The sequence below is a fragment of the Sinohyriopsis cumingii genome, chromosome 8 (genome assembly GCF_028554795.1).
Source record: "Sinohyriopsis cumingii isolate HCF-2022 chromosome 8, ASM2855479v2, whole genome shotgun sequence".
Classification (NCBI taxonomy): domain Eukaryota; kingdom Metazoa; phylum Mollusca; class Bivalvia; order Unionida; family Unionidae; genus Sinohyriopsis; species Sinohyriopsis cumingii.
Genome location: NC_142968.1, coordinates 122,045,766 through 122,073,335, shown reverse-complemented (window position 1 = coordinate 122,073,335; position 27,570 = coordinate 122,045,766). Strand labels below are relative to the sequence as shown.

General features: G+C 39.3%; 1 protein-coding gene across 2 annotated transcripts in view; it reads left to right on the top strand.

The window, feature by feature from the left end:
• Positions 1–19,193: 19,193 nt before the first annotated feature.
• LOC149794543 (uncharacterized) overlaps positions 19,194–27,570 on the top strand; it is a 30,486-nt gene continuing 22,109 nt past the window's right edge. For both annotated transcript variants that reach the window (XM_089968803.1, XM_089968802.1), the window contains exon 1: positions 19,194–19,337. In XM_089968803.1, coding sequence (XP_089824929.1) covers positions 19,283–19,337 — 55 coding nt within the window. In that variant the 5' untranslated portion in view covers positions 19,194–19,282. The remainder of the gene's footprint in view (positions 19,338–27,570) is intronic.

Here is a 27,570-nt window from a genome sequence, read left to right as displayed (position 1 = left end):
TTCGGGAGGACACTTGTGTGACATTACCCCCTGTTGAACTTGTCAGAACATTACCCAAAACATGTTTTACAGAAACTTGTTTCTATTCCACTGTGATCGTTTTCATGTGCATTTTATCGTTGTACTTAAGCCTTTGGCTTTTATGTATTTTTGTCTTTCGTGTTCATTTTTAAAACATCAATAAAAGTGTCCTGAAGAAAGTATAAAAACTCTTGTCTTGTCTGTTTTCGTTTCACAAGTGACATTCCTGACACTATGGCTACCTCTGCTGTCTCTGCTCCCTCTTCTTCCAGTTTCAAAGTCATCGACGAACACTTAGATCGTGCCAGTTGGGAGGCTTTGTATCTTCGCCATCCCTTTAACATGCTCATTGCTGGACCTAGCGGTTCAGGCAAAACCGAATTCGTCAAACGTTTGATTGAACATAAACATAATTTGATCGATCGTCCACCTCAACGCATCGTGTGGTGTTACAAAGAGTGGCAATCGGCGTACAGCCTCTTGCGAGAAAGTCAAGGCGATTGCATAGTGTTTGTGGAAGCTATTCTTAACGAAGATGACGGAATCGTGTCTGACTCGCGTCAAAGTCATTTGGTCATTTTCGACGACATGTTAGGAGAAGACGAAGAAGAAATTAAACTTTGGTTTACGCGCAAAGGGCATTATCGTAATGTCAGTGTCATTTACATCACTCAAAATTTGTTTCAACAAAGTAAAGCCCATCGCACCATCAGTCTCAATGCTCATTACGTGGTCTTGTTTAAAAGCCTTCGAGATAAATCGCAAGTGCAAGTCTTAGCCAAACAGTTAGGAACGCCTTGGCTGACTCAGGAGTACGATGATGCCACTCAAACTCCACACGCCTATTTACTCGTCGATTTGAAACCCACTACCCCCGATTATTTGCGATTTCGTACCCATTTGTTTCACCACTGGTGTCAAGACGGAGGACCTGTCCTGTACATGTCTCCGTCCTCGACTTAACCCCAAAAAATCTATAAAAACCTTAGACACTTTTCGTCTGTCTCACACAGTCTTAACATAACGTCCCTTGAGTCTCATCTTCCCGTCAAATTGATTCGTGCCTTGTATGGCATCAGCCGCGAGAAAAAATCCACAAATACGTGCTCGTGTCTTAAAGCCAGTCACAAAGAAGTCTTACGATGGTTCACGGTGACAGCACGTCAACTACTGCAAGGCATCATTTAGATTCCTCATCAAACCAAACGCTTTTTTGATAGAAACAAAGTCGCTTTGATCCAACTGGCCAATCCCCGCATCGACACTCAAACCAAAAAGCAAATCATTTTGAAACCTGGAGGAAGCGGTACTCTAGGAGGTGTCATCATTCGCTCCCTCTTAAGATGGGATCCTAATGCTCCCAAAGTTCTCCCCAAGAAAAAAGTCCAACGAAGCCCCAAGAAGAAAAAGAGCAACGGTGTCAAGAGTAGGTCACAACCCCGGAAACAGAAAGGTCCTCAGAAAAAGAAACAGAGAAGTCCTTCGAAAAAGAAAAGCCCACATAAAACAGCTTCTAGTCGCAAGAGAGGAACTTCGGCCAGGACGCAACCTTACATTCGCAAACCACGACCTGCAACAACGGTGACCGTGTCTCCGGTAGCCTCAGGTTCATCCACTTCTTCGTTGATGACACCATGGAAGCCTGTGTCTCAAAGGACTTCTCCAGTGGCGGGACCCTCCTCTTTAGTGGCAGTGGCATCTACTCACAAAGTACCTGCTCCCAAAATCAAAGTCCAAGAGACATCGGGTATATTTCAGAGATTACTGGATTTGTCCAAGCAAGAACTGGCTTGATTTAGTCCGTTGCGTACCCCTGCACGACGTGTGTTGCCTGTCCTCAAGTTGATACGACGTAAAGACAATCAGTGGCGACGCATTCCAGTATAAAAAGGCCCGAGACAAAGCGTTAGTATCAGTGTTTTTGTGCTCCTGAAGAACCAAAGATGTCACTCTCAAAAAAACATTCCTCTTCTAAACCCAAAGAAAAGAAAAGGAAAGGACTGCCTCCTCGTTTAGTCAAACATGGGGACATGTTATCTGTCCTGTCCAAAGCTTCTCCACCCATGCGAAAAAAAAATCATTCAAACGGCCTCCAAAGAGGTCATCGATACCGTGTGCGAATGTTGTTTGAACGTTTTGAAAGGCACGATCCGTTTGTCGAAACACCAGAAACAATTCTTAGGCAGACATCGTCATGTTCTTCGCCAAATGGTTCAAAAGAAAATCCCCATTCGTCAAAAGAAGAAGATGTTGGTCCAACGTGGAGGAATTTTGACACTCTTGTTAGGACCTTTGCTGAAAGGAGTCTTGGGAACCATGTTGGGAGGACGGTGGGAGCAAGATAAGAAGGCCGTCTTATGTCCCAAGATCTCAGACGTGACCCTTGACATTCAATGGAAGGACGAAAACTAGCTTTAGTGCCTTACAAACGATGGATGGAATACCATCGTTGGCAAGAACAACGAACCCCGCATTTACATCCCAATCCCAATTTGAGCGAGATGTCCCAGTTACAACACGAATTGCACTCATTGATGGATCGCCACGATTTGTCCGAAACAGAAAAATCGCAAAAGTACGGTCAACTCTTGCAACGACTGCAACTCTTTCACCACAAAGCTTTAGACGAAACAGTTCTACCCACTCTGAAAGATTTTAAGACCTTGATGAAAAGTTCATCCCCCATATCACCACCACCACCACCCCCACTACTACCAACTCCAGGGGTCACGAGAGACGCTACCCGACGAAGGCCTGAGGAAGAAGAGATACGAGAAGTTTTTCAAACACCGTCAGCAGTTCCCATTTCTAGTAAGATTGCAGCATCCTTGTTGACCACGTCCCCCACACCCCAACGAGAAGAAATGAAAGCTTGGGTTAGAAAGATGATGTCCACTCCTCCTTCGACAGAAGTGAAAAAGAAAGAAGGGAAACCAGAAGTGAAAAAAGAAAAGAAGACCAAAGCCATTCCATTACCACCTCCACCACTAGCTTCGACTTCTGCTCCCGTGGCCCATCGGACACGTAAATCCGTTTCCAACCCACCCTTTCGCCCCATTCCAAGTAGCATCAGCGAAGAGTGGGTCACTTATTAATAAACAAAAAAAATGGAAAATGGGTTAGCCAGCATTTACTATGGTCCATCCCATCCTGCAGGTTACGGAAGAATTCAAAAATTGTATCGTGCTGCCAAAATTCGACTGAAAAGTCTCCGTTTTCCTCAAGTGCAGCGATGGTTACAAGAACAAGCTACCTACACTTTACACAAATCCATTCGACGCAAGTTTTCCAGAAGTCGCACCCAAGTGGAATGCATCGATCATCAGTGGCAAGCCGATTTAGCCGATGTCTCTCATTTGGCCAGCTACAATCGTGGCTACAAATATTTGTTTTGTGTCATCGACGTCTTTTCCAAATTTGCCTGGGTCGTGCCATTGACTTCCAAATCGAGCAACGAGTTAGTGCGAGCCCTGCAACGGGTGTTGAAACAAAGTGGTCATCACCCTCTTCGATGGCAAACTGACAAAAGTACCGAATTTCTGAACCATGCTTTCCAAAAAGAAGTAAAGAAACGTGACATTCATTTGATCACCACATAGAATCCTGAAACCAAAGCCAGTATCGTTTAACGTTTTCAACGTACCTTGAAAGAATGCATGTGGAAATATTTTACGCATCACCACACTCTGAAGTACATCGACATCTTACCCCACCTGGTGCAAGCGTACAACCAATCTTACCATCGAAGCATTGGACGTGCCCCGCAAGACGTGACTCCCGACAACGAAGTGCTGGTTTCTGATCGCCTGTTGGTACGTCCCCGACGGTGGCTGCCCCCAAGAAAAGTGGAGTGTTGACCGTAGGAGATTGGGTGCGCATTGGCAAAACCAAACGCACTTTCGACAAAGGTTACTTACCTAACTGGACCACCGATTGTTTCGTGTCACTGGACGAGTGCATGGTCGTCATCCTGCCGTCTATAAATTGGAAGACATGAACGGAGAAGTGTTAAAAGGAACGTTTTATTTGCCCGAGTTACAACGTATCACCAAAAAAGAAGACGTGTACGACATCGAAAGCATTCTCGAACGCAGAACCCTTAAAGTAGGCAAACGATGTGTCAAAGAAGTCAAAGTACGTTGGAAAGGATATCCACCCAGTTTTGATTCTTGGATCGACGCTTCGCAAGTCATCGACTATAAAAAGAAGTGACCATCATGCCCTTTCACACAGCTTCAGCTACTGCTACCACTTCAGCGACCACTCCTTCACCTAGTTCTTCTCTGCAAGATTTACAGAAACAACCCTTGTGGGTGTGGTGTGGAGAACGTGTGCCTAAAACGCAAATCGTCTTTTTCTGCCACATCTTTGTGGTGTATTGTGTCATCGGGGCAGCCATTGCCAATTTGAGTTTACGAAAAGGAGACAAACAATTGTGGACCATTTTATTGAGCAGTTGCATCGGTTACATTCTTCCCAATCCCTCTCTGAAATTCACATCGAACGGGTACAACGGGAACCTTGTGTCCAGTGCCAGTGCCAGTCACCACTTCAACAACATTAACCCATTTTGGGCGGAGACACTCCTCTGACTTCCAGTAACTGCTCGGACAGCCACATGACTCTGGAATTATGAGTCACCAAAACCAATTTTACTTAACCTTACCCAGTGACAGTTCCATGGAGGTGTTTCCCAAGAACACGTTGTGCTGTTACACGGCCAAATTACCTCAGACCATCCCATTAGATCACGAAGCCCATTGGGAAGTGGCTTTAGTAGAAATCATTCACCCGACCCAAGTCCTATATGTCCTTCCCAATCAAAATTTTTAATGTGGAAATTCATGACGAACAAATGCAACAGTACTTGGATACCCATGTAAATTATGATAAGAAAACACCTTGAACAAAAAATCAAAAGTCGACCGCCTATCACTTGTTCATTCCTCCAGGCTATTATTTTAGTGGACAACATTTGGTGAGCACCATTGCATTCAGGTTTACTGCCGTGTTTCTTAAAGCTTTGGAAAGTGTCAAAAAAAGTGTCACCCTTGAGTACCATAAAGTAGCTCTTCGCCTCCTGATAAAATTTCCTGAGGGGAACAAAGTGTTGTCCATTTTATTTTGTCCTGAATTTTTTGCCATGTTGGGAGGGGACATGGAGATGAGGAAGAGAGTAGAACATAAACTCGAATTAGTAGTCATTTCCAACAACGATTCTTTTGCCATTTTTTCGTGCCCCAGTAGAACTGAACCAAGGACTGAATTTGCTCTTTGTGTACTCCGATGTGGTGGAGTATAACGTGGTGGGACACACCTCCGTACCGTTACTGTGTGTCATTCCTTTCAAAGTGGATTCTGCCACGAACGCTGACGAGGAAGGTGGAAACACTTATCACTTACACCGCGAATTTGTACGTCCTCACTATTTGCTCGTCAGTGAGTCTTATTTGGACACTGTCAACATTGCTATGAAAGGAGATCTGGGACAAAATATTCCATTCACCAAAGGGAAAGGCACGGTGAAATTCCATTTTCGAAAACGGTTCTCTAACGATTCGCAAGTCATGTATCCAGTATACCGAGGTGTTGCTCGACAGCGAGGACATGGTTTAGGAGATATGTTAAAATCGGCCTTTCGTTCGGTGGCCCCGGTGTTGAAACCGATGGTGACCCGAGAATTGCACGCCTTGAAAGATGCTGCGTTGACGCACGGTAAAGAATTTCTCCAAAATGTCATCATCGACAAACAAAACCCTAAAGAAGTCTTCTTGAGAGCAGGCAAAAATGTCTTGCTGCAAACGGGTAAAGACATTTTGGGCCGACGAGAAACACCTTGAAATGCCTTGCACGCTACCGAATCAGGCATTTCCGTTTCCCTGACGCCACAGCAAGGACAAGGCAGAAAGAGACGACGAAGAAAACACCCTTTCACAAGACTTCACACTTCTAAAGCTAGAAAGACAAAGAAAAGAACCGTTCGAGACTTAGACGTTTTTGATTATTAAATTATTGAGAAAGAGAAAAATGATGCACCGAGAGTCTTGCGCCTGTTCCAAGTGTCGGAACTGGATCTGTTTGCCATGCCGCCTACCATGATGACGATGCAAGAATCTCAGTGGGTGGAATTTCACCCCGTCTCCTCTTTGACGGATTCAGCACCCATCGAGTTTGAAATCAAAGGACAGCCCGAAGATTACATCGATCTGAATAGCAGTTACTTGTACTTGAAAGTGAAAGTGATCGAACCGCCCAACACTGACTTAGACAATGATGATGTAGTAGCTCCCGTCAACAATTTCATGCATTCCTTGTTGAGTGATGTGGATTTGTACTTGAATAACAAACTGGTCAGCAGTAGCATGGATACTTACCCTTACCGAGCGTACCTGGAAAATCTCTTGACGTACGGAAAAGAGGCCAAGAACACACATCTGGATGCCTGCGTGGTATGGAAACCTGACAAAGTGACTAAGTTCAACAGCATTACAGTTGCTGGGGATGATCAAAATACAACGGGATTTGTAGAACGAAGAACGAAAATTGCTAGAAGTCGTAGTTTAGAACTGATGGATCGCTTGCATTTGGACATGTGATTACAAGAAAAGTATTTGCTAAACGGTGTGGATGTCCGTCTGAGACTGAATCGTAGCAGTGCCGCTTTCCATTTGATGGCTGCTCATGAAGCCACTTACAAAACCAAAATCGAAGAAGCCAGGCTCTACGTGCGTCGTGTGGAAGTGTTGCCTAAAGTGGGAAACGACATCAATCACACTTTGAGCAGAACGACAACCAAGTATCCGATACGACGTGTGGAAGTGAAAACCTTCACCATTCCAGCTGGACAGCGATCCATGATCGAAGATCATCTGTTCCAAGGACAGCTACCCAAACGTTTGATTATTGGTATCGTCAAGAATTCAGCTTTCAACGGAGCCTACAATGAAAATCCTTTCCAGTTTCAACATTACAATGTGTTCAAGATTGAAGTCATTCGCGATGGCAAGACCTTGTGTACCCGACCTTTCGAACCTAAGCTTGGTAACGAGAAGAATTATTTGAGGTCGTACTTGTCCCTGTACGAAGCCACCGGACAATTAGGGACCAACACTAGTCACGGTATTTCGTACGACGATTATGCAGGAGGCTACGCTTTGTGGGGTTTTGATTTCACTCCAGACCAAGGCAGCGACGAAGGACATTTTCACCCTATAAAATCGGGTCAGATTCGAGTGGAACTTCAGTCATCCTGTATGCAGAATTTGACAATACCTTAGAAATCAACAGTTTGAGAGAAGTCATTCTGGACTATTAGAAGCCACGGAAGACTGTTATCCCTCTTTACCTGGTGGAGAAACTTTGGACATGGAATGTGAGGAGACCATGAAAGAAGAATCCCAAGACAAAGACAAAGAAGCCGACATGATGAAGTCCCGATGGCCAGAACAAGAAGCACATTTAGTCTCCTGTTTTGCTACAATCCTGGGAGATAAAATTAAGGAATTGATCAAGAAAGATTGCAAATTCAACACGATAAATGTCTGATGCTGAGTCAAGAAGAAAAATTGGACGAGTATCTGGAAAAAGCTTGGAGTCTCATCTCGGAAGAATTCGTGTTTGATCAGTGGTATAAAGGCTTGCATAAATATTTTTCCCCTCCATTAACGCCTCTGGAGATCCGTCGCATCGAAACTCTCTTGGACCAGGGCACAAAGTCGGAGCTAATACCCATTTACTTGTCAGACATTTTTCAAAAGAAAGTCAGGATCGAATTGATCACCTATTATCACCTGTGAAGAAAAAAAAACAACACAAAAATGGATACCTGGGAACTTCATTACCTTTTGAACCACAGTTCATATACTGCTTCTTGGAAAACCTGTCGTATGTGCTAAAGATGAACTCCCTCATCGCAAACATCAAGACCATCAAGCTTATGTGATCAACACGGACGACAGTCATCTCCCAGGAACCCACTGGGTAGCCGTCTACTTTCCTCAAGAAGGATGTGTGGAATATTTCATCCGTATGGATTGCCCCCTTTGGAAGACGATATCATTGACTTTATGAGAAGAAATGTTCAGACCACACGATTCAATAATGTGAAATTACAAGGCATAGATTCCTTGGTGCGTGGACAATATTTTGTGTATTTGCTTAGAAAGTGAGTGTATAAGCATTTTATTTAAGTGGCTTGTCAGAATTTTTTAAAATAGTGATGGGTATTAAAAAGTGAATGAGTGTTTCTTTTAGGTTCGCGCGTTTTTCGGTACTGATCTAGGTAACATAAGTTGTGGGTCTTAGGGGAAGTTTTCCTTCACGTCCGTGCTTTTCATATAAATACGGAAACACTCGGCTGTCTGGCTACCCCTGTTGATTCGTTAACAGCTTAAAAATGAGCCGCAGACTAGCAAAACTGTTAGAACTCCAGATGCACCTGGAATATGCCAGGCGTCTACTGAATGAGCTTGCAGCGAAGGCCATTGTCGAGGAAGGCAGAATGAAAGAGGAGGAGGAACAGAGAAGGAAGAAAGAACAGGAAGAAACAAAAGAGAGGGATCAGGTCTCACATAATGATGAGACCGGTGTGCGAGGTGACACCTGAGGCAAGGACGCCTCCACAGGCAATAGCTGCACCACAGGCCCCAACCTCAACAGGAGACAAGTATGTCAATTCATCCTCGAGTTAGGAATAGAAGAAGAGAAAGGGAAGTCTTCACTATCCCAGAGGCAGAAGATTGGAATAGTGAAGCCACTCAACCCGCCTCTGCGCTCCCAGTGACAAGGGTGAATTGGCAAGAAGACTGGAGTAGGAGATGCGTGTGCGGTGCCAGACCTGGAAGGTGCCAGCATTAGATCGGTGCAGTTGGAGTTACATAAAAACATCCCTTTTCAGGGCTCACCAAAACTCTAGAAAAGAGATACTATTCATTTTGCCATTATTAGAATGTGGAGTAGTGTGAATATAAATACTGACTCCTTTCCTGGTATGATTGTGTGTGTTTGTGTGTGTGTGTGTGTGTGTGTGTGTGTGTGTTTATGTTTGGAAGCAATCAAGTAAGTTTATGTGGATAGTAGATTATTGTGGTTTGAAAGTTGTAAAGTATGTATGTGTGAATGGTAGTGTGTGGTTATTAAAAATTACCGTCTGTGTGAATGGTATGTTTGGGTTTTGTTTTTGTTTATTTGCTGCTTAGCGTGTGTGTGTGGATTGTAGATTATGGTTATGTTTTTGCTGCTCTGCGTGTGTGGATAGAAGATTATGGCTTTGTTTTTGCTGCTTTTGGGTATTTGGATAGTATATTTTGGGTTTGATTTTGCTGCTTCCAGTGTGTGGATAGTATATTTTGGTTATGTTTATGCTGCTTCCGTGTGTGAATAGTATATTACAGTTTTGATTTTACTGCTTCGCTTGTGTGGATAGTATATTATGGTTATGTTATTGGCCTAGTCAATACTGTGTGGATAGTAGATAATATGAGAATAGAAAAGTAGAGGATGTTTTCCTTCAAGTCCGTGCTTTACATATAAGAACTCATAGCGTTCGTCGTTCGCGCCATTCTACGGAGTAACGACAGGGAAGATGGTGGCTGTGACAGAATTATTTAACAACTTGAGACATAGCTATTTCTGGATAGTATATGGAATATACGTGGTGGAGAGACTAGAGAAGGAATGGAAATATCCAGTTACAAAGGATTTTGTGACCAGACAAGTGACAAGTGTGAAATTAGCTATGGATCTGCTTGAGGGTATGTTATAAGAAGTAAAAAAAAATAAGAGGATTCATTGACCTTCCCTATGTGAGAGTAGGTAGCTTAAAGGAAGCTCTGGATAATGTAACGATAGTGAGATGTTTCCTACAAGATATCTTGGTGTGGAGTGAGTGGTCATATGTGAAGTGGGGTTTAGACATCCTACAACAAGTCAAGAATGGAGCATAATTCACAAGATGCCATACTTTTTTTTACAGCAGACGTACTCCTCAGATAACTGCTGTTACGATTAAAGAGAGTAGAGATAACATGTTTACAAGAATGCGGAAAGAGAAAGTGAGAAAGCTTCGAGTTGCAGACCATTATTGATACCTATAAATTGTGAAAGATTTATTGACATAAGTGTAGAACACCATGAATCAGGTTATTCCAACTGACCATAATTATGAAGCGATTATTGGGGCTGACATTAATTTTGAACTGGAATATTCAAACATTATGACGGTCACACACAAGTTGCACTTAATCTCATTTCAACTGTTGTTCCAACCACAAGATACAGTGAATGGGACGGCGGACACATTTCTAAGTATGGAAGTCTTAGTGGACTCAAGATTGCCAAGGAATGTTTGGAAGCGGTAAAATACGTAGAGTAAGTATTTTGAACAAATATTTTTTTTCTTCACAAAACAAATCTCCACAGGAACCTGAAATACCAGATCACATTTTAAAAATAGTAATTGGAAGGTGGAAGTAAAGCAAGAGGAAACCAAGATATGATAATACTTGCAAACATCCTGATAAAATATAAAGACACAACAGACGTAGGACAGACAACAGTAGGTCAGCACACCATTCATACAGGGAATGCGACACACAACAACTTAATCGACTTGTTCTAGTAGTCATTGCTGCAGAAGAGCAACATCGCATCAAACAAATGGAAGATCAGATACCAGATACGTCCTATGTCACAACATATGGGCTGTATTAATTGTATACAATTCTTGTAGCAATGACTAACGAAGATCACGTTCCAGATAATCGTGTAAATTATACATCAGTGATTACAATGATATACATGTCTCATCTATATAGGTGATAGTGTTGTGTTTGAATCAAACATTAAAGAATATAGAGTGGATATGGTATTCAGCTGACTGAAGTCAGCAGGATTGATATTGAATGATGAGGTACCTTTTCTTTAGCACATGTTTTCTGCAGAGTCTAAAACTGAAACCAGCCGATATTGCAGCAATCTTAGAATTTTCGATGCCGAAGTCACAGAAGTGAGGCAGATGCTTGGCATGGGAATTTCTTATAGTTGATTTGCTAAGATGTATATGTTCTGTTTTAGTCGCTGACGGAGTTAAATGAAAGGAGTGAAAAGCACAAAGGGTCTGAGAAATGCTAAGAATCGTTTGAGAAATTGACAACTGACTGATATGTACTGGCGTAATGGGTTATCCACTGCCACAGAAAAATTTATTTTAGAGACAAACGAACGATTTAGGCAATGGATCTGTCTTGAGCCATATGCATAGTAATAGAGCTCTCATAAAATCTGAAAGAAATTACTTTCTATCAGAGAAGATGTTATAAACATGAAGTATTTTATACAGTAATAAAGAAGCATGTGTTTTGGAGAAAGTTTACAAAGATCATCAATCACTAGTCTGGACATTATGTTTCAGGGAACCAAAGGGATAAAAGCAAGATAGTTACACATTCTGTCAGCATATGATTTAACTATTGAACATGGGTGCCCGCACATAGGAGCAAGGACGCACTTGTCCATCCCACTCCCGATTTCACCTCTAAAATTATGTTTTGCTCAACATGCGTAAAATGTAATAGCAGACCACTACATGTTTGCCCCCCCCCCTTGGCCCCCCATAAAATAATTCTGCAGGCGCCCCTGCTGTTGAATACAGACCAGGAAGCAAACATGATAATGCAGAACCAAGTTAAAGATGTTTAATCTCTTGGGATTGCATGTGGATTAACTTTTGATGTGTTAACCTTTTAAAACGAATAGAAGAGTAACGCAAATGTTAAGCTCAGCAAATTAGGAATATATTTCTCAGAAAACGGAATTGATTTTTATACGACCTCGTGAGATGGATCCCATGGACATGAGGTCGTTGACAGAGCACATGGTTGCTCACGTGTCTGTGTTAGATGCCAGTTACAATCAAGCCCAGAGGTTCGAGGGGAGATAACTAAGACTGGGGCCCTGTCTGTAGAAGATATAATGGGTAGGGAATCTGGGTGCATGATCTCTCGGGTGATGGGACCAAATCCGTCTGGGTCTGTAGCAGATCCAAGGATCGCAGAAATGGAAATGACATCTCGGAGAGCAACACAGCCTTTGTGGGCAGCTGTAAGTAAGAAGAGGCGATAACTATACTGAGCAACCACGTTTGGGTAAAGAGAGCCAGAGAGAAGACAAAATAAATATTTTACTGGTTTGAAATGAGACAAGACATTAATAGCTAGGTAATGCAATGTTACATGTACTCCAGAACACAATCCCTGCATAAGACACTACGTGTCTGCTATGAGATATACTCTTACTTGCAGGCCTTTGACAGACCATATATGGACGTTGTAGGACTATTGGTCGGAACGCCAAGGGAAAACGGGTTCGGCTGAATAGTAAGAGGACATTTCACAAAATGGATAGAAGAATTTCCCATCCCAGAGAAAAGTACAGAAACAATCACTCAAACGATATTGAACGAGCTCATTACAAATTCTGGTGTCTGTTATCCTTGCGCTCTGAGCAGGGCAAACATTTTGCAGAGCTACGTAGAAGCTAGCATGGGTACGTATTTGTTCTTCAAGTGAGGTTACGTTTGTATTGGTCCAAACAGGTAGAACAGTGTAAATAAAAAGACGGAGCGTATTGATTTAGAAATGTAAAAACATTGTGCACATTAGTGTGTTCATAACACATATGATATAAATTTCAAGTGCAGCTCATTGCTTTTTTATTATTTTTTTTTACGCCCCAAACATTTAAACAGCTCTTCACGCCTTCACACATAAAATCAACATTCAAATCCAAGACATCAGCTCGCATCACCATCGTACATAAAATCAATATTAAATTTCCTATTAGAATGAAGCATGACTCAACGGCAAGAAATTTCTTTGTTAGGCTGCCAGACAATATCCATCATCCACATCTTTAGAAGTTGTGTTGAAGAAGAATTTCAACATGAAATAAACCAATCCTATGATAGTTTAAGCATCAAAACGTTTTTCTTAGGGAATACGAATTGTCGAAATCAGGAAGCATTAGTTTAGAAAATAGACCTGAAAGTTCTATTGCGTTCCCTTTTAATACGGAACAAAACGATGTTGATGATTTGGTAAAAAGACCTTAATACAGGGACATATTTCCTTTGATATAGGAGTTGTCGCAAAGGGTGCTAGGTAAGGATTTTCAGGATTGGTTTTGTTAGGTGGCTGCTAAAGCATTTCCTTTACAAAACATTGCGTTTCTGCTTTTGACGGAATATGTGCTTTGGTATTAATCATATATTACAGTACTCTACGGTATATAAAAGATACCAAAAATGTTGGAAGATGTGCTGGACGCTATTTGAGGTAAATCTCGTGAGATTCATTAATGGATTCAAGAATATTACCCAGTTAGTTTCAGGTGAAGCAGATATATGTCTTTGTAAGCCAGAAGAATCAGATGTCAATTTTGCAGTGCCAAATAACCATTATCTTCGCAATTGCTTTACCTTCTGGAGTTGACATTGCAACCCTCAGATACATGGAATTTGCCAGAACGACAGGACAACGTACCAGTACAATCGAAACGATTATTTGCATTTTCAGTAATTTCATGTTGTCTTGTCTCCTCTAACTTCAAAATATTTATTATTAAGCTTTGGTAAAGGGTTCTTATTTCTTCTGGTATGTCTTAAGTGGTGCATAATAATGAAAAGCGAAATAGCACTTCCTATTTTGTCTCTTCAGAAGGAATGTTTTATCTGGGCTACGCGCACTGGTAAGGGAGAGTGGCTAATTCTCTATCCAAGTCAAGATACACAAGATATAAGATAAATTTCCGTCAGGTCCTAGGAACAAACAACGGGCAATGAAAGAGATTTGCGAAAATTACTATTCAATTTGTGACCATTTTTAATTAGCTTTGTATGAATATTTCCTCTTGCATTTACCATGATGGACGTTTTTCCGGCTTGCAGGAGTCAGTTGGAATTCTTAGTAAATACCCTTAGCAATATAGTCTAAGTCGTAAGAGAGAAACGCGGTAGTTCAGAATGTTACTCCCTTAATCCAGGGGTTTGGGTTTGATATCCACTGAGGCCAGCTTGGGCCGGTTGCCTTTAACTTTTTTTGGGTCACGAAATTCAATTTTTAAAGTATATTTTACAACGGATCCATCTCTCTCTGTCTCTGTATCTGTCTGTCTGCCTATGTCTCTGTCTCTCTCTGTATATATTTTCATGCCAGTCTGTGCATTTATTATTCAATCAGGATTTCCTAGTAATGTTTAACTTATTATTCATATATTTAATATGGAAACATTTAGCACCTAACTTGATAGAACTATTATGATAATTTGCATTTTGTATTTCTGCAAGTATGATTTCTTTTTTACAGCTAGAGAAAGAGCCAACACGAACTTTGAACATACGTTTTCTGTATTCTCTAAAAGGATTTCCCATTGTATCTGCTCAATGTACTGATTTTCCAACGGGAAGGGCTTCTGGGTCTAACCGTTCATATTTTCTTTCAAAGACAATTGTATGTTCTGCATTTGTGTCTGAGGTGAAAATAAATTTGACTCATTCAATATTTTCCTCAATATTAGCCTCAGCACTTCTTGGATTTCGTTGACTTATCAGTATTGTCTAATTTCTGGAATCAAATTCTTGAAAATGTTCATGTTGACTTTGTTTGAAACCAGCATGGGCTGTTCCATGGTCACTAGAGGCGACGTCCTGTAGTTTAAAGGATCATTTTCTGCTTCAGGGGATAGAATTTTGGTTGTCGTGATGCTACCTATTTTCATGGCTGCTACTGGGGACACTTCCTCTCGTTCTTTGGTGTGCACTATGTTTTGATCCTTATCTGTTCTATTTTGCCATGTACTACAAGGAGTGTATAGGCGCTCACATAATTAGTGACCAAATATTTGCAGCTAAAACAGTGTACTCCATTCATATGTATTACTTATTGGTATATGCTTGAATTTTGGGCTTGCACACTGCTGATGTAAATTTTTCCCTTCTTCACCCTGTCTCTTTTTCTCTATCTTTTAAATTTGTATCCATCAATTCAAAGGTTTCTTCTCATGGTCGCTCATTCCTTCTTATTGTGTATGGGTTTATTTTGTTTGCTTTCTGCAATAGTTTCTCTAATCTGGTAAACACGTTTTTCATCATCTAATCATTCTGTCTCATCGTTACTCTTACTGAACTCTGTATATTTCACAACTCTGATGGACCTATTTGGCTGACTAGGTGAGTACTCTCTTATTTCAAGGACATGGACTACTTAGAAAACAGACTATTCTATGTTCTATGTTCCTTCACAAAATCAACATGAAACCTTACTTCATCATCACGGAGACCATGTGAAATATAGCGCAAAGGTCCTTCTGTATTATTTTAGCATACGTTTGTGATACAGATATTTCAACTCTGATGCAGATTCTTATACTGTCTTATGCTTTGGGATTTGTGCAACTGAATTATGCCCTATATATTTTGCTGGTCTCCGCAATTCCAAATCAACTATCCAGTTACGATACAAGAATGGTAAAAATTGACCATGTCGACCTTGTTAGTTGACCTAATAGAAAAACACCAGACATTCCATGCAGTCGTGTCAGAAGTTGATCTAGGCCAGCATCAATTGTCCATCCGCTGCGAGCTGCACATTCGAAGAATCTATTAAACCTCTTTCCATTTCTCTTTGCCAGTAAACTGATGTGACTTCGAACAGTCATTTCTATCATATGTGTGTCTACTGCTTTTAACAGTCGAACTTTCACTGTGCAAAACGTGCCAATTTCATAGCTAATAGGCTCAGAACAGGACATTTTTCTCTGGGGAACTGTGTTTTTCATTTGTCTGCTCTGTTCTACTCTTGCGCTTCTTCTCACTTTACTCTGCCTTGACGGAGTCACCCGTGCCTTTGAATTTCTTTCCTACACGGCTCTCTTCGCTACCAACAACGACTTTCAAGTCTAAATCTATTACTGCTTTTCATAACGAAGGTTTCCAGTCATTTGTAATACTTTTCAGTTTAGCAAACTCTTTGAAATACAGCGGAAGTAAGTTCAATGCCTGTATCTTAAATATGACTTTAACATCGTCTTCAGACACTAAAACTGGATTCCACTTCTGACAACATAAGCTATGTAACGGTTTTGGTCGTATTGTATATACTTCCTGTCTCTGATCAGCACCAAACAACACTGATAATTTATTTGTAAAATAGGTTATTGCAAAAAATAGGATACAATTTATGGCAGAGTTAGAGTTTTGAATGCATACTAAGTACTTGTATTAAGATGAAATTAAAAAAAGGATTAACAATAAATTCATTAATCTGCGATAATATTAATTCTTCGGAATTCTTCATGGTGGCTGAGATGCGATCTTTGACTTCAGATATGATATTTGGCTATTTATCTTGTACGGTGGCATTTTGTACTTGTTTGCAGTAACTGATATAAATGGGAAATTATCACCGACTTTCTATATCTGTGTAGCTTGAGTTCCGCTCAGTGTATCTTACTCAATTACAATTACATGGATAGCTATATATAAAGGGAGGTAACTTATTCTATGATTATTCCCAACAGAGGAAAGAGCTGTGTCCCTTGAACGGTGATAGAAAATACTTGGCCCATACAGAATCAGCCCAATACAGATTCGGCTCATTCATATTTTATTTAAGAAATCTCCCCAAGATATATTCGGCCAATTACGGAGTCAGTCCACAACACAGGCAGCATTACCTTTGATTTTGTATGGCTTCCTAATACTTGATTCTGCAAACTTTACGGGTTTAATTATCCGTTAGGAGAACAGTCACCTTTTGTCAATGGACGTTTTGGGGAATAATAAAATTAAAACTGAATCGGCATTCGATTTTTGCATCAACTGATAGATTCAAATAATTATTGCCTTATGTACATGTGCTGATAAATGTGATACACCTGTAGTTTTAAAATTTTCATAATTATAATCGTACTTGTGAATACATAACACCTTTACTCCAGAAATGAAGGTGTTTACCACTTCGGAAAATAACATTAAATAGCTGTACAAGAATTTAATAATAATATAAATAGAGTTAAAGGTAACAGCAGACGATATTTTAAACAGTGATATTAATTTATTTATGTTCAATAATTTATTAGTAGTTTTTTATCTGGTAAAATTTCCATAGTTAAGGTGTTACGTATATCTGATTTAATTTATATTTAATGTAATTTTATTTTTTGTTTGTCAGCTTTATTTTTTAAAAATTCAGTTACATGCTATTATAATAAAATCTTGTTTACGTGATTTGGAATTTTTTCTTCTAGTAAATAGTTTGTCCCTGACAGTTTATTTGGTAAACACTTTAAGTTGACCTAGTTCTCGACCTTAATTCAATATTAGTAAGAGCCACGTGAACAGGTTCTTTTTTTAAATGCATTTTTATAGTTAGGATAATAAGAATGAGATCGAAGCTATATTGAATACGTGACCCTATGCTTGTCAATAGTTTTAGTGAAGTAAACAACTTTTTTCTCGGAGTAAAATGATTGGTTTTTATCATGGTCGTACTGGGGCTACGTGATTTTTTTAAAATGCAAATATGATCACATTATCCTCCATTTCGCAATTAGGCATTTTCAAAATTGCGCATTACTTAGTTTTAATAGTGATGCTTAAAGAGAGATCTCACAGTATGGGCTTAAAAAACACGTGATGTCAAGTCGTTTCCTTCTGTTGTAGCCAGTTTTCGAGTTATATTTTAATTTTTCTTTAGATTAATTGGATTCTTAAAGATTAATTTGTTTCTCTGGAAATATTTTCGTGTTCATGCAGAATTCTTGAACAAAGATATCTTAAAAAATTATTCTGATTTCAAAAAGCGGAGGATTATTTTTTGTTTTTCTACAAGGAACTGTAGACAAAAACACTATACAGGTTACAGCATACGTCATCACCTTCCATCTTGGATTCTTCGTCGGGACTCGAACTTGATTTCATTAGAACATTTCAGTATTAGGACTTCTAAAATTTTATTCGCGGATTATTTTGGATTTTATTCTTAAAACCGTAAGTTCTTATTTTTTCATTTTTACAATAATTTTCTAGGGAAATTAATTATTTGTTAAATTTTTAAAAGCTTGTTGTTTTCACTCTTTCTTTTGTTACTGTTTATTCAAGCCTAAACATATAACATAAGAAAGACTCCATAGATTATTTCTCTATACACCGAGACCAGCTCATCATCTTAGGAAAGATCAAATATTAGTTCGTGAGAAGCATGACAGTTTTTAAAATGTTCCGTAATTTCATTTGAGTACAATTCACTAGATGTCACACCTTTTTTACAGTATTTACCAATGTTTTCCCAAAAGCTTCTATGGTGCGATTTTAGCAGTACGGATTAATTTGATGCCGTTTATAACCTTATGAGTCTTCTTTCAATTTTTTCAGAGTCTCTGTACCTTAATCAATTCCGTATTCTTTATGTTTGCAACGCAGAAGTATTAACGTATCACATTTCTACCGATTTCTTTTTAAATTCAGTGACGTGTCATCAGAATATTCACCGATGCTCAGAACACGTACAACTTCTTTCTACATGCGATTCATGAAAGGAATAATCCATTAAAGATCAGAAGGCGTATTTTCCCATTCATCTTCGGACCCCAACCGCCAATTTCCCAAGACGAATCCTGCTATTTCATATAGGTCTAGAAGCCTTTGACCCCGTTTGTACATGATCTTTGCTTACCCTGTTAGGAAGATGGACACACTATAGAGGTACTAAAGGTTTCTAAACTTACGTCGCTTGATCACGCGATCTTGCAAATATTTCACAGTGAAAGATAATGTGATGACTAAGATGACTAGGATGACTAAGATGACTAAGACGACTAAGATGACTAAGATGACTAAGACGACTAAGATGACTAAGATGACTAGGATGACTAAGATGCAAAGTAACGTTTACACCAAAAGCATGATATTACTTTCGAACAGACGTTGGCCCCATTTATGTAGTACACGATCTTTGTTTACTCTATTATGAAGTTTAGAAGCATGAAATTATTTAATGTTTCAGGTACTAATGGTCTGGTGAACGTGATGACACCGTCCAGGGGCTATTTAAAAGAGTATAATAATGGTTTAGGCGTGAAACCAATAACACATGATGCGGAAGTAATTCTAAATTTAGAACGTGACAATCACTTTCACTTCGATTCGTATACAAAGACGGTAGCAACTCTTGACTGTGTGTCATATTTATGAAACGCTTGCAAGAAAATGCTCCGGAGTTTAGCCGTTCTCTGTTTAGTGCTGCTGACTATAGTTTTATCAGGTAAAACTGTTTTACTCCTCTATCCTGGCACTTTTACGCAACATCAACTCGTAATGTAGAATGATTTATTTATCCACAATAATCACAATCCTAGATATTAACCGTATTCAAAGTGTATTACAACAATTACAACAAGAAAATTTGTACAACACTTTACCAGCAAGATATTTCTTACAGTACTTTATACCACTAAGGAAGTTTTCATATGTGTTAAATAACAGCTAAAATGTAAAAGTCTGGACAATGTTGAGATACGTTGCTTCTGAGGCATACTTTGTATTCCTTTATCACTTGGAAACATATGATTGTATTGGCGAAACTTACGGTATTATCTGTGCTACGTGTCTATATACGATAATTGACAGGATGGATTTTGATTCTGACTCATCTCAACCAGGACATCTCGTATGACCGATACGAGGAGTAGTTTCATGTTGTATGGTTTGCCTTCGTATTCCTGATATAGGTCACGGTTTCTGTCCCCCCCCCCATTACGTTTACTTACTTTAGCAAGCAAGACACATCCTACGTGCAACCTGTCGATTATTAGCAGTAAAAAGCCACTAGAATGAAGTGGCCAAACAATGGTCAGAGTCATACAAGACAGGCACAGTGACGCAGAGCAGTAAACGGTAAAACTAGCAAAACTGCCTATGACACTAAGATAAGACGTTTGACTGAATTTTTATTGTCTATACATCCCCAACCACCCGGTTCCTTATCTATACTAGGAGTTGCTGGTGATTTTCAATTTCTGCCAACACAGTTTCCAACTCGGTCGTGCTAATTATTTAATCACTGATTGCCAGCGAATATAGTTTACTAATTGTGTTGAGATTACTTTGCGCCGCTGAAAGTAGTTATGAGTAAACATGTGTTAGTGAATCGAAATTAATTTAATGCCATTGAATAATACAATGGTTGTATATAATCACATCATGTCATTATATTGTGTGCTATGTGGCACAAAATACAATCCTCTAGTCCGGACTCGTAACGGACGAGAGGCGATCATTGGAACAAGTGTTAGATGTGTAGCAAAGAAGTTCACGTTCATGTGATCTTAAAGGTATATCAAGAAATCCGTAAACGCACATGGTTTAAAAACGTCACCAGCGGCTTTTCGCTGAAACATTAAGAAAGGTAGGGGAACCGCCATGTTGTAAATAACCTGATGAGAAACACATGTTGGATACGTCGACCTTCATCGTGACCAAGCTATTGTGGAACGATTTAATCGCAATCCTGCGGGACGGTTATTCAGTTACCAGTACGCGAAGGAATTGTTAATGAGGTTCAGATTCAATGACTAGCTCCCTCCCCCCAGTGCAAAAGGCCATGAAAATTTAGCAGGACTTCCATTAGTCATAGCATCACAAAACTATGAAGTCACGCATGTAGTTGGTTTAAAACAGCTGGTGCGATTCGACAAGAGGCTTTCACGGTTGCTCAGAAAACACTGTAGGTACTTCTCTCAAAACAAATTTGTTTGGTTTTTTATGTACCAGGAGAAATAGAAGGTGGGCAATGTCGTAATACTGATCTGTATGGCCCGTCGATGTATTTACAATGTCTCAACGGATTGATACTCCAAAATAACCAACATGTTACCGTGTAGGACATATTATTGAAGAGCAGGAAAGCCGATTGCCACCAAGATTTGTTTTAACACGTTAATGTATCGTTTTGTGAATCATAATGCACTAGTGGACGTCCTTGGACGTGAATCATTCATAAGTTGATTTACAATCGCATGATGATCAGACCGCCCCGGTGGCCTAGTGGTTAGAGAGTCCTCACCGGATGCGGTAGGTCGTGGGATCGAACCCCGCCCGAGTCTTACTAAAGACTTCTAAAAATGGTACTAACAGCTGCCTCACTTGGCGCTCAGCTTTAAGAGGTTAGTGTTAGGGCTGGTCGGACAGGTGTCAGGATAATGTGACTGGGTGGGACATCGTGGTACATGTCTGCGGCATGATGCCCCAGCGCTAGAATCACTTAAAACTGTCACACTATATCACACACACATGATGACCACACGCGAAGGTGGTGATTCCGTCGGGGAGTATTCATCGATTGGTATCAAGCGGCGACAAACTCGCTTTGGTACATCTGTAAGCTCGCATGCGATCATTCCGAGGCCATATAATATTTACTGTGTGTGCAAATTCAGGAAGCTGGCGAAGACATTCCTCATACCCATCGTGCATGAGATCTTTTTGCACAACCACGCGGGACACCTTTAGTTTTCGTAATGTTTCTGCCGGAACAAACACCAGCCGAATACATTTTAGGTTGAAGTCCAAGATACTCTTCGATTGGGTTCCCGAACACTCATCCTTGAACTTACCAACAACCTTTATATTGGTGTTACTAAACAACGGATGTTCTTTCAGATAATCGCTGTTATCAAATTCATTTGCAAGTGTGTTTTTTGCAACATCCGCATACACGCCATCGGTGGTATTATGCTTCATCAGCGAGTCAGTGTGGGTATAATGCAACTTGATACAATCCTGATTAAACCGTTTAATCTTGTCGTAATAAAACTTGTACATAAGCAGCCTACAAAAGAAACAAACGCAGACGAACCAACATTGATAGTTTTTATAAAAAAAATTCTTCAAGTGTTTTGGTTTTTGTAAGTTTGATGTTTATCAGCTTTGCTTTTTTACTATAAATGGCAACAAGTCCACAATCAGAGATCTTCCTGGATTCAAATTATGTGTCAGCGATGAGCGTTCGAAGCTTGTGTTGTTTACTATCACGGACAATATCGACGTGGATTAGTTTCCGCAGGGTCTCCATGTTTTTTATTCTAAAACACGTCTATATTCATGACTTTCAAGTAATCTATTTCAAACTCGTTACTGGTCTTTGTGCACAGATCCGTATTCACATGAAAGCATGGATTCATACAAGCGTGATATCGAAATACAAGCACTTGATAGTTTTTGGTTAAATACATTCCCAATCGCAAATATAACTGTAGATTTCGTACATGTAGTACATGTTTTATTTCTCCTAAGACTTGAAACCAGCTTGGTATATTTAGTAAATTAACCTCCGCATTCTGGGTTCGATCCCCGGCCGAGTCATACCATTAAGAGGTTAGTGTTAGGACTGGTCGGGCTGGTGTCAGGATAATGTGACTGGATGGGACATCATGGTACATGTCTGCGGGATGATGCCCCAGTGTTAGACATCACTATAAAACTGCCAAACTGCAGACATTGTAGCGATATGACTGGAAAACTGTTACAGCTACGTTACAAACACACACACACACACACACACACACACACACACACACACACACGTCCGCATTCATCAACGATTGCTCATTGATAATGGGACAGCCACGAAGTAGGCGCTGACAAAGCTTCTGGGACTATCTGATCATCGTTAAGAGAGCAGTGAAGTTGTTCAGGATATATCAACTTCAAAGAAGTGTCCGTGGTAACTGTTGATGTTGGAATCGTTTATCTACTTTTGTATGTCAATATGTGATGGATCAATCCACGAAAATCAACCAAAAGGTAACGGTTCCATTACTGCTCAATGATAAAGGTTATCTAGATACAAGATGTAACTGTTAGGAGCATTGTGGTCATATCCGGTTGTGTTTGGCACACAATAAACATATGTTGGTAAATATCGGCGAGCATTTCCAACATGATCTGGTTTTTTGACAGCAACGCATCACAAGCCATTCCCGGTGATGCAGATTACTGCGTTGGATCTAATTTTGTACACACGCAAGGCAGGATAACTTCTCAAACACATTAAAGAGCAATAATACATCAGGACTCACGTACGGTTCAACTCCAATGGCAAACATATGGAAACACTATCATATTCAAAATTCAATAACTTAAAATTTCTGGGTGCTGATGATAAGACCTATAATTCACCATGCACAACTAACCTTGGTGCAAGCTTATGTGTGGAGAACACCATATGAGCCGCGGCATTTTGTTTATCTACATGTGCATGAAACACATGTTATTGATTCTGCACCAAATGAATCAGGTGCTACTTTCATTATTGAGTACCCCTAAGTCAAGCCTGTAAAAATACTAAAATTGCATCAATATAATTTTGTCTATATTTTTTTAAATTACATATAGGATAAGCTCTCAAAAGATATTCTTTACTAAAATTTTAATTTTCATTATTAACCAACTATGGACCACGAAACCCGTAAATACTCTATTATTTGTTCACCCATTTCTAGACTGGTTCACAGTTCTTCCGTATAATTAGTACCGTGTGTCCATCAGTGGACATTTACAGATCGTGATAGTCACCCGTGTTTTTGAATTTGAATGTTGACCAAAGGTTGCGTATTCATAATATTTTTTTTTTCTCTGAAATATCTTTACGTAACAGAGATGAATAAAAAGCTTCAATCGGTGGCAACTGAAATTCATAAAGTTTGTTTCAATTGCTCACGTTCTCATTTGGGTACACACCTTTTCTCGTTACCAGTTCAGTGTTTGGAGTGCTAGAGCCCTGGATAAAATATCGACGTGTAATGTTTAAGTTTTCTACCTTTGGAATGCTCACTAACTCATCCAAGGACAATTCGGAAACTGTAATGAATCAAAGAACAGCAATTTACCCAGCCTAATTTTTCCATGTTGTTTGGAATAACACTTTTGATGCCGTGGCCACTGCTTGCATAATTAAATGACCATCAATAGCAGTAGGACAACGGTTTTGTTTATCGTCAAACGCACTATTATCACAATTATGTCACCTTTTCTTGCACATCTTATTATTCGTATATTACCCTCATTTGCAAATCGTTTAAGTTGATGTATAACTGTGATATTAGCAATCATTGTTTGTTATATGTATTGTGTTAATAATTCAAGTATGTCGGTTTTTCTCATACGGCTTGGTATTTGTATTCCATGCTGCCGAGAGATTTGTTTTAGCTGATGCACGGTCGGCATGTTTATGTGGGAAATCGTTTCCTAACTGAGAAGTCCGTCCATAGCTTGTTTTAATTGGTGTGCTCTACCAAGATCAGTAACTGCAATCACTTCAATCCTAGCTATTATTTCCTTTATTCCTGTATCTGTTTCGTTTATATTTTGTATCTGTTTCGGGTGTTTGTGCAGCCACATGAGTTTGTACAGTCAAAGGTGTTTGTACAATCATATGTGTTCGCACAATCACAGGTTCAGCGAATCTCTGACTTTGCCCTCATTAATATCTAAGAACAGATCCGCATGGTCGGCAATGTTGTTTATATGATTTGACTACCATGCAATATTGAAGACATGGTCGAGCGACAGGACCAGTACTTAACACCAGCAAATGTGTTTTACAATCTTGATAATAGAATAATCTGCCTCCGAGTCATTATTTTCCAAGACATATATCTTTTCATTTGTTTCGACGAAATGATATTTAATTTGTTATATAGGTAAGGCGTATCTAATTGGGCGTAAGCACATTTGGTTTTCTGGTTTTATCTATTTATAGCCTCCAGTAATATTTTATTAAAAACCTAAGAGTCAGTCAGTAGTAACACAACATTATACATCAGCCCTTTTAAAATAATTGATTATGCCTATTTCATGGTCCTCATAGTGACATTTCCCACCCCCTACCACCACCCCCGGACAAAGAATCGCACTAATGGAAACTTTGAGTTCTGGTGTTGCATCATTAGATACTATGGTCAAAACCATTTCATCGTCGTCTCTGCTATAAATGGAAAACTAATTTAGCTAGTTTCTAATATTTCAATTCCTAAACGAGCTTTCGGGATGTTCAGCTGCTCTACTGATAGTTTCTGTATTTGGAAAATTGTAGGTGATCCTTCAATCGCCTTATTTATTAATTATGTCTTTAATCTTACTGTTGATAACACGGTGACCAGTCACTTCTCGGATTTATATGTCGAGTTTAGATTTATACATTCCCCAGCGTTTGCAAATGCTTATAAATAAGCGAAGCCACGAGTTAAAGTAAAAAATGTTTCCACTTTCCAAGTAAAAAAGTTCCCTGTATCTAGATTTTCTTTCCATTGCATATTTTCGAGGGGAAAATCCTTCAATTTGCATGGATTTGTTTGTCCATCCTGTGTCAATGATATTAATCGCTGCATTTCCACATCGACAAACAAAAGTTCCCAAAATTTGTAAAAAATTTAGGACATCAACGTTTTACAAAATCATATTGTACACATAATGCATTAAGTTGTGTAAACTGATAATACGTTATTTCATGAGAAACTGAAGACATTTTCTTTCCTTAACACACTTCATGCGCTGATGAATCCAGTGAACATTGCGAATAGCACTGCTGGGCTGTGATTACCATAGCAAAGTGACATAATTCAGAGTGTAGCATCATTAAATAACATATTTTAATGATTGCGAATAATTTGTAATTATGTTGGCTGCTAATTTTATTTATCTCTATATTCACACTTGACGTTTTGTGTGTTGGCAGGCTTGCAGTCTATTTGAGTAACAGACGCTGTACCTTAATTTGGATTGACATTTAGTTTCGGGATGGTATCGTCACTGATCAGTATTTGATTTCTTCATGTTTTCAGACATGATTATGGCTGCCATAACTATTAAAATCACTTCTTAAAAATGGTCCTTAATATAATTAATAAAAATAATTTCTTAAAAATGTGTACCATTTGTCATTGAGTGCAACATGTACATGTATGTCAACGTATGGATGACAAAGAATGTTGAACAACAACATGTCATGTAAGTCCAGTGAACTGCAATTTGCATGATTCATACTGAAAAATAATTATAATAAAATCAATACTTGAAATCGGCGTTTTGTCTCTTGAGGTTCATTGTTATACATTTAGACGGCGCCTGTTCATTAGTTACGTAAATGTATTCTAGAGGTTCAAAAGTGTTGACAGACTTTAAGATATAGTTATTCTGGTGGATAGAGAGATATGCCTAAATATGGAAATACAGGTCCGAAGAACAAGTTTAAGGGCAGATATACTTCCTAAATGATAAAAAGAAAGAAGTTTCAATGTCGCTATAAAAGTGCTATCTTTACTGTGGCGATAGCACACTTCTTTCACTGGCTAAGTGGTATAAAGCCCTCACTTTACAGACTACCGGCATCTCGCCTCTGTTTGCTTTGATTCGAATCTCTGGCTCGGTCTGCTTGGGTACGTAAGAAAACGTGCTGATGGCTTCTCATGGGTGCCTGGTTATTCCCGGGATTTTTCAGGGTTTTACCTCCAACAGAGATACTGGCCACCATTTATATCATGTCATATTATGATAAATGGCGTTAAAACCAAAACAACAATTAAAACAAGAACAACAACAACATGGTGTGCATGGCCTTTGTCAGTATTTGAGGGTAGACGTTTGGCCTATCTGATCATTCTCATGAATTTTTCATGATTGTAAATTATAAATAAATTGTTTACTGATATTTGAGTTCAATATCTAGCATTATTTACAAACCTGAACTGTTTTCGAAGCGAACTTGTGACCCATATCTTGGTCATTTTATTGAGCTCTCTTGACTAAGGATGACGTAAACAAAATTATTAATTCCCATTTTGATTTCAATCTGTGTAATTATATACTGTTGTGTTCGGATATAATATGAGAGGAATAATTTATTTAAACTATTCATTGCAATTACATGCTGCTAATTGGTTGTTGACTAAATACTAGTTTGGTATTATTGTGAGTTCATTCAGAAACTTTCTGTACACAAAATATGATCACAGCGGCGATCTTAAAAATATTATCATTTGCTATTCATTCTAAATGAATGGTCATTTCCATACGGGGCTTTCACTGAGCGACTTCTTATGATACCTAGTTGGTCCTAGATGAAAATGGTGCCGATCTGACACCCAATATGTCCACCACACAAGTAATCTTTATAATGCTGTTATTGCTACTCCTCTTGAACGGAGAGTCATATAAGCACGGGGTTAAGTCTGAAGATTTCTTATGGTGTCTAGCTGACATTAAATAAAATTGTGTTGTTCCGATGCCAATATTTCCATCACTGCGGACATCTTGAAAATCTGTTCGCTGTTCCCCGATATGGGAAAGTCACAAAATCATTAGAATTTCAGAACAAGACTTCTTATGCTGTCTATTTGGAAAGAACTGAAAATGGTGCCAGTCTGACATTCAATACGGCCGCAACATCAGCAATAATAAAATTTTGTTATTGACGCTCTTCGTAAATGGATATGAGTTTT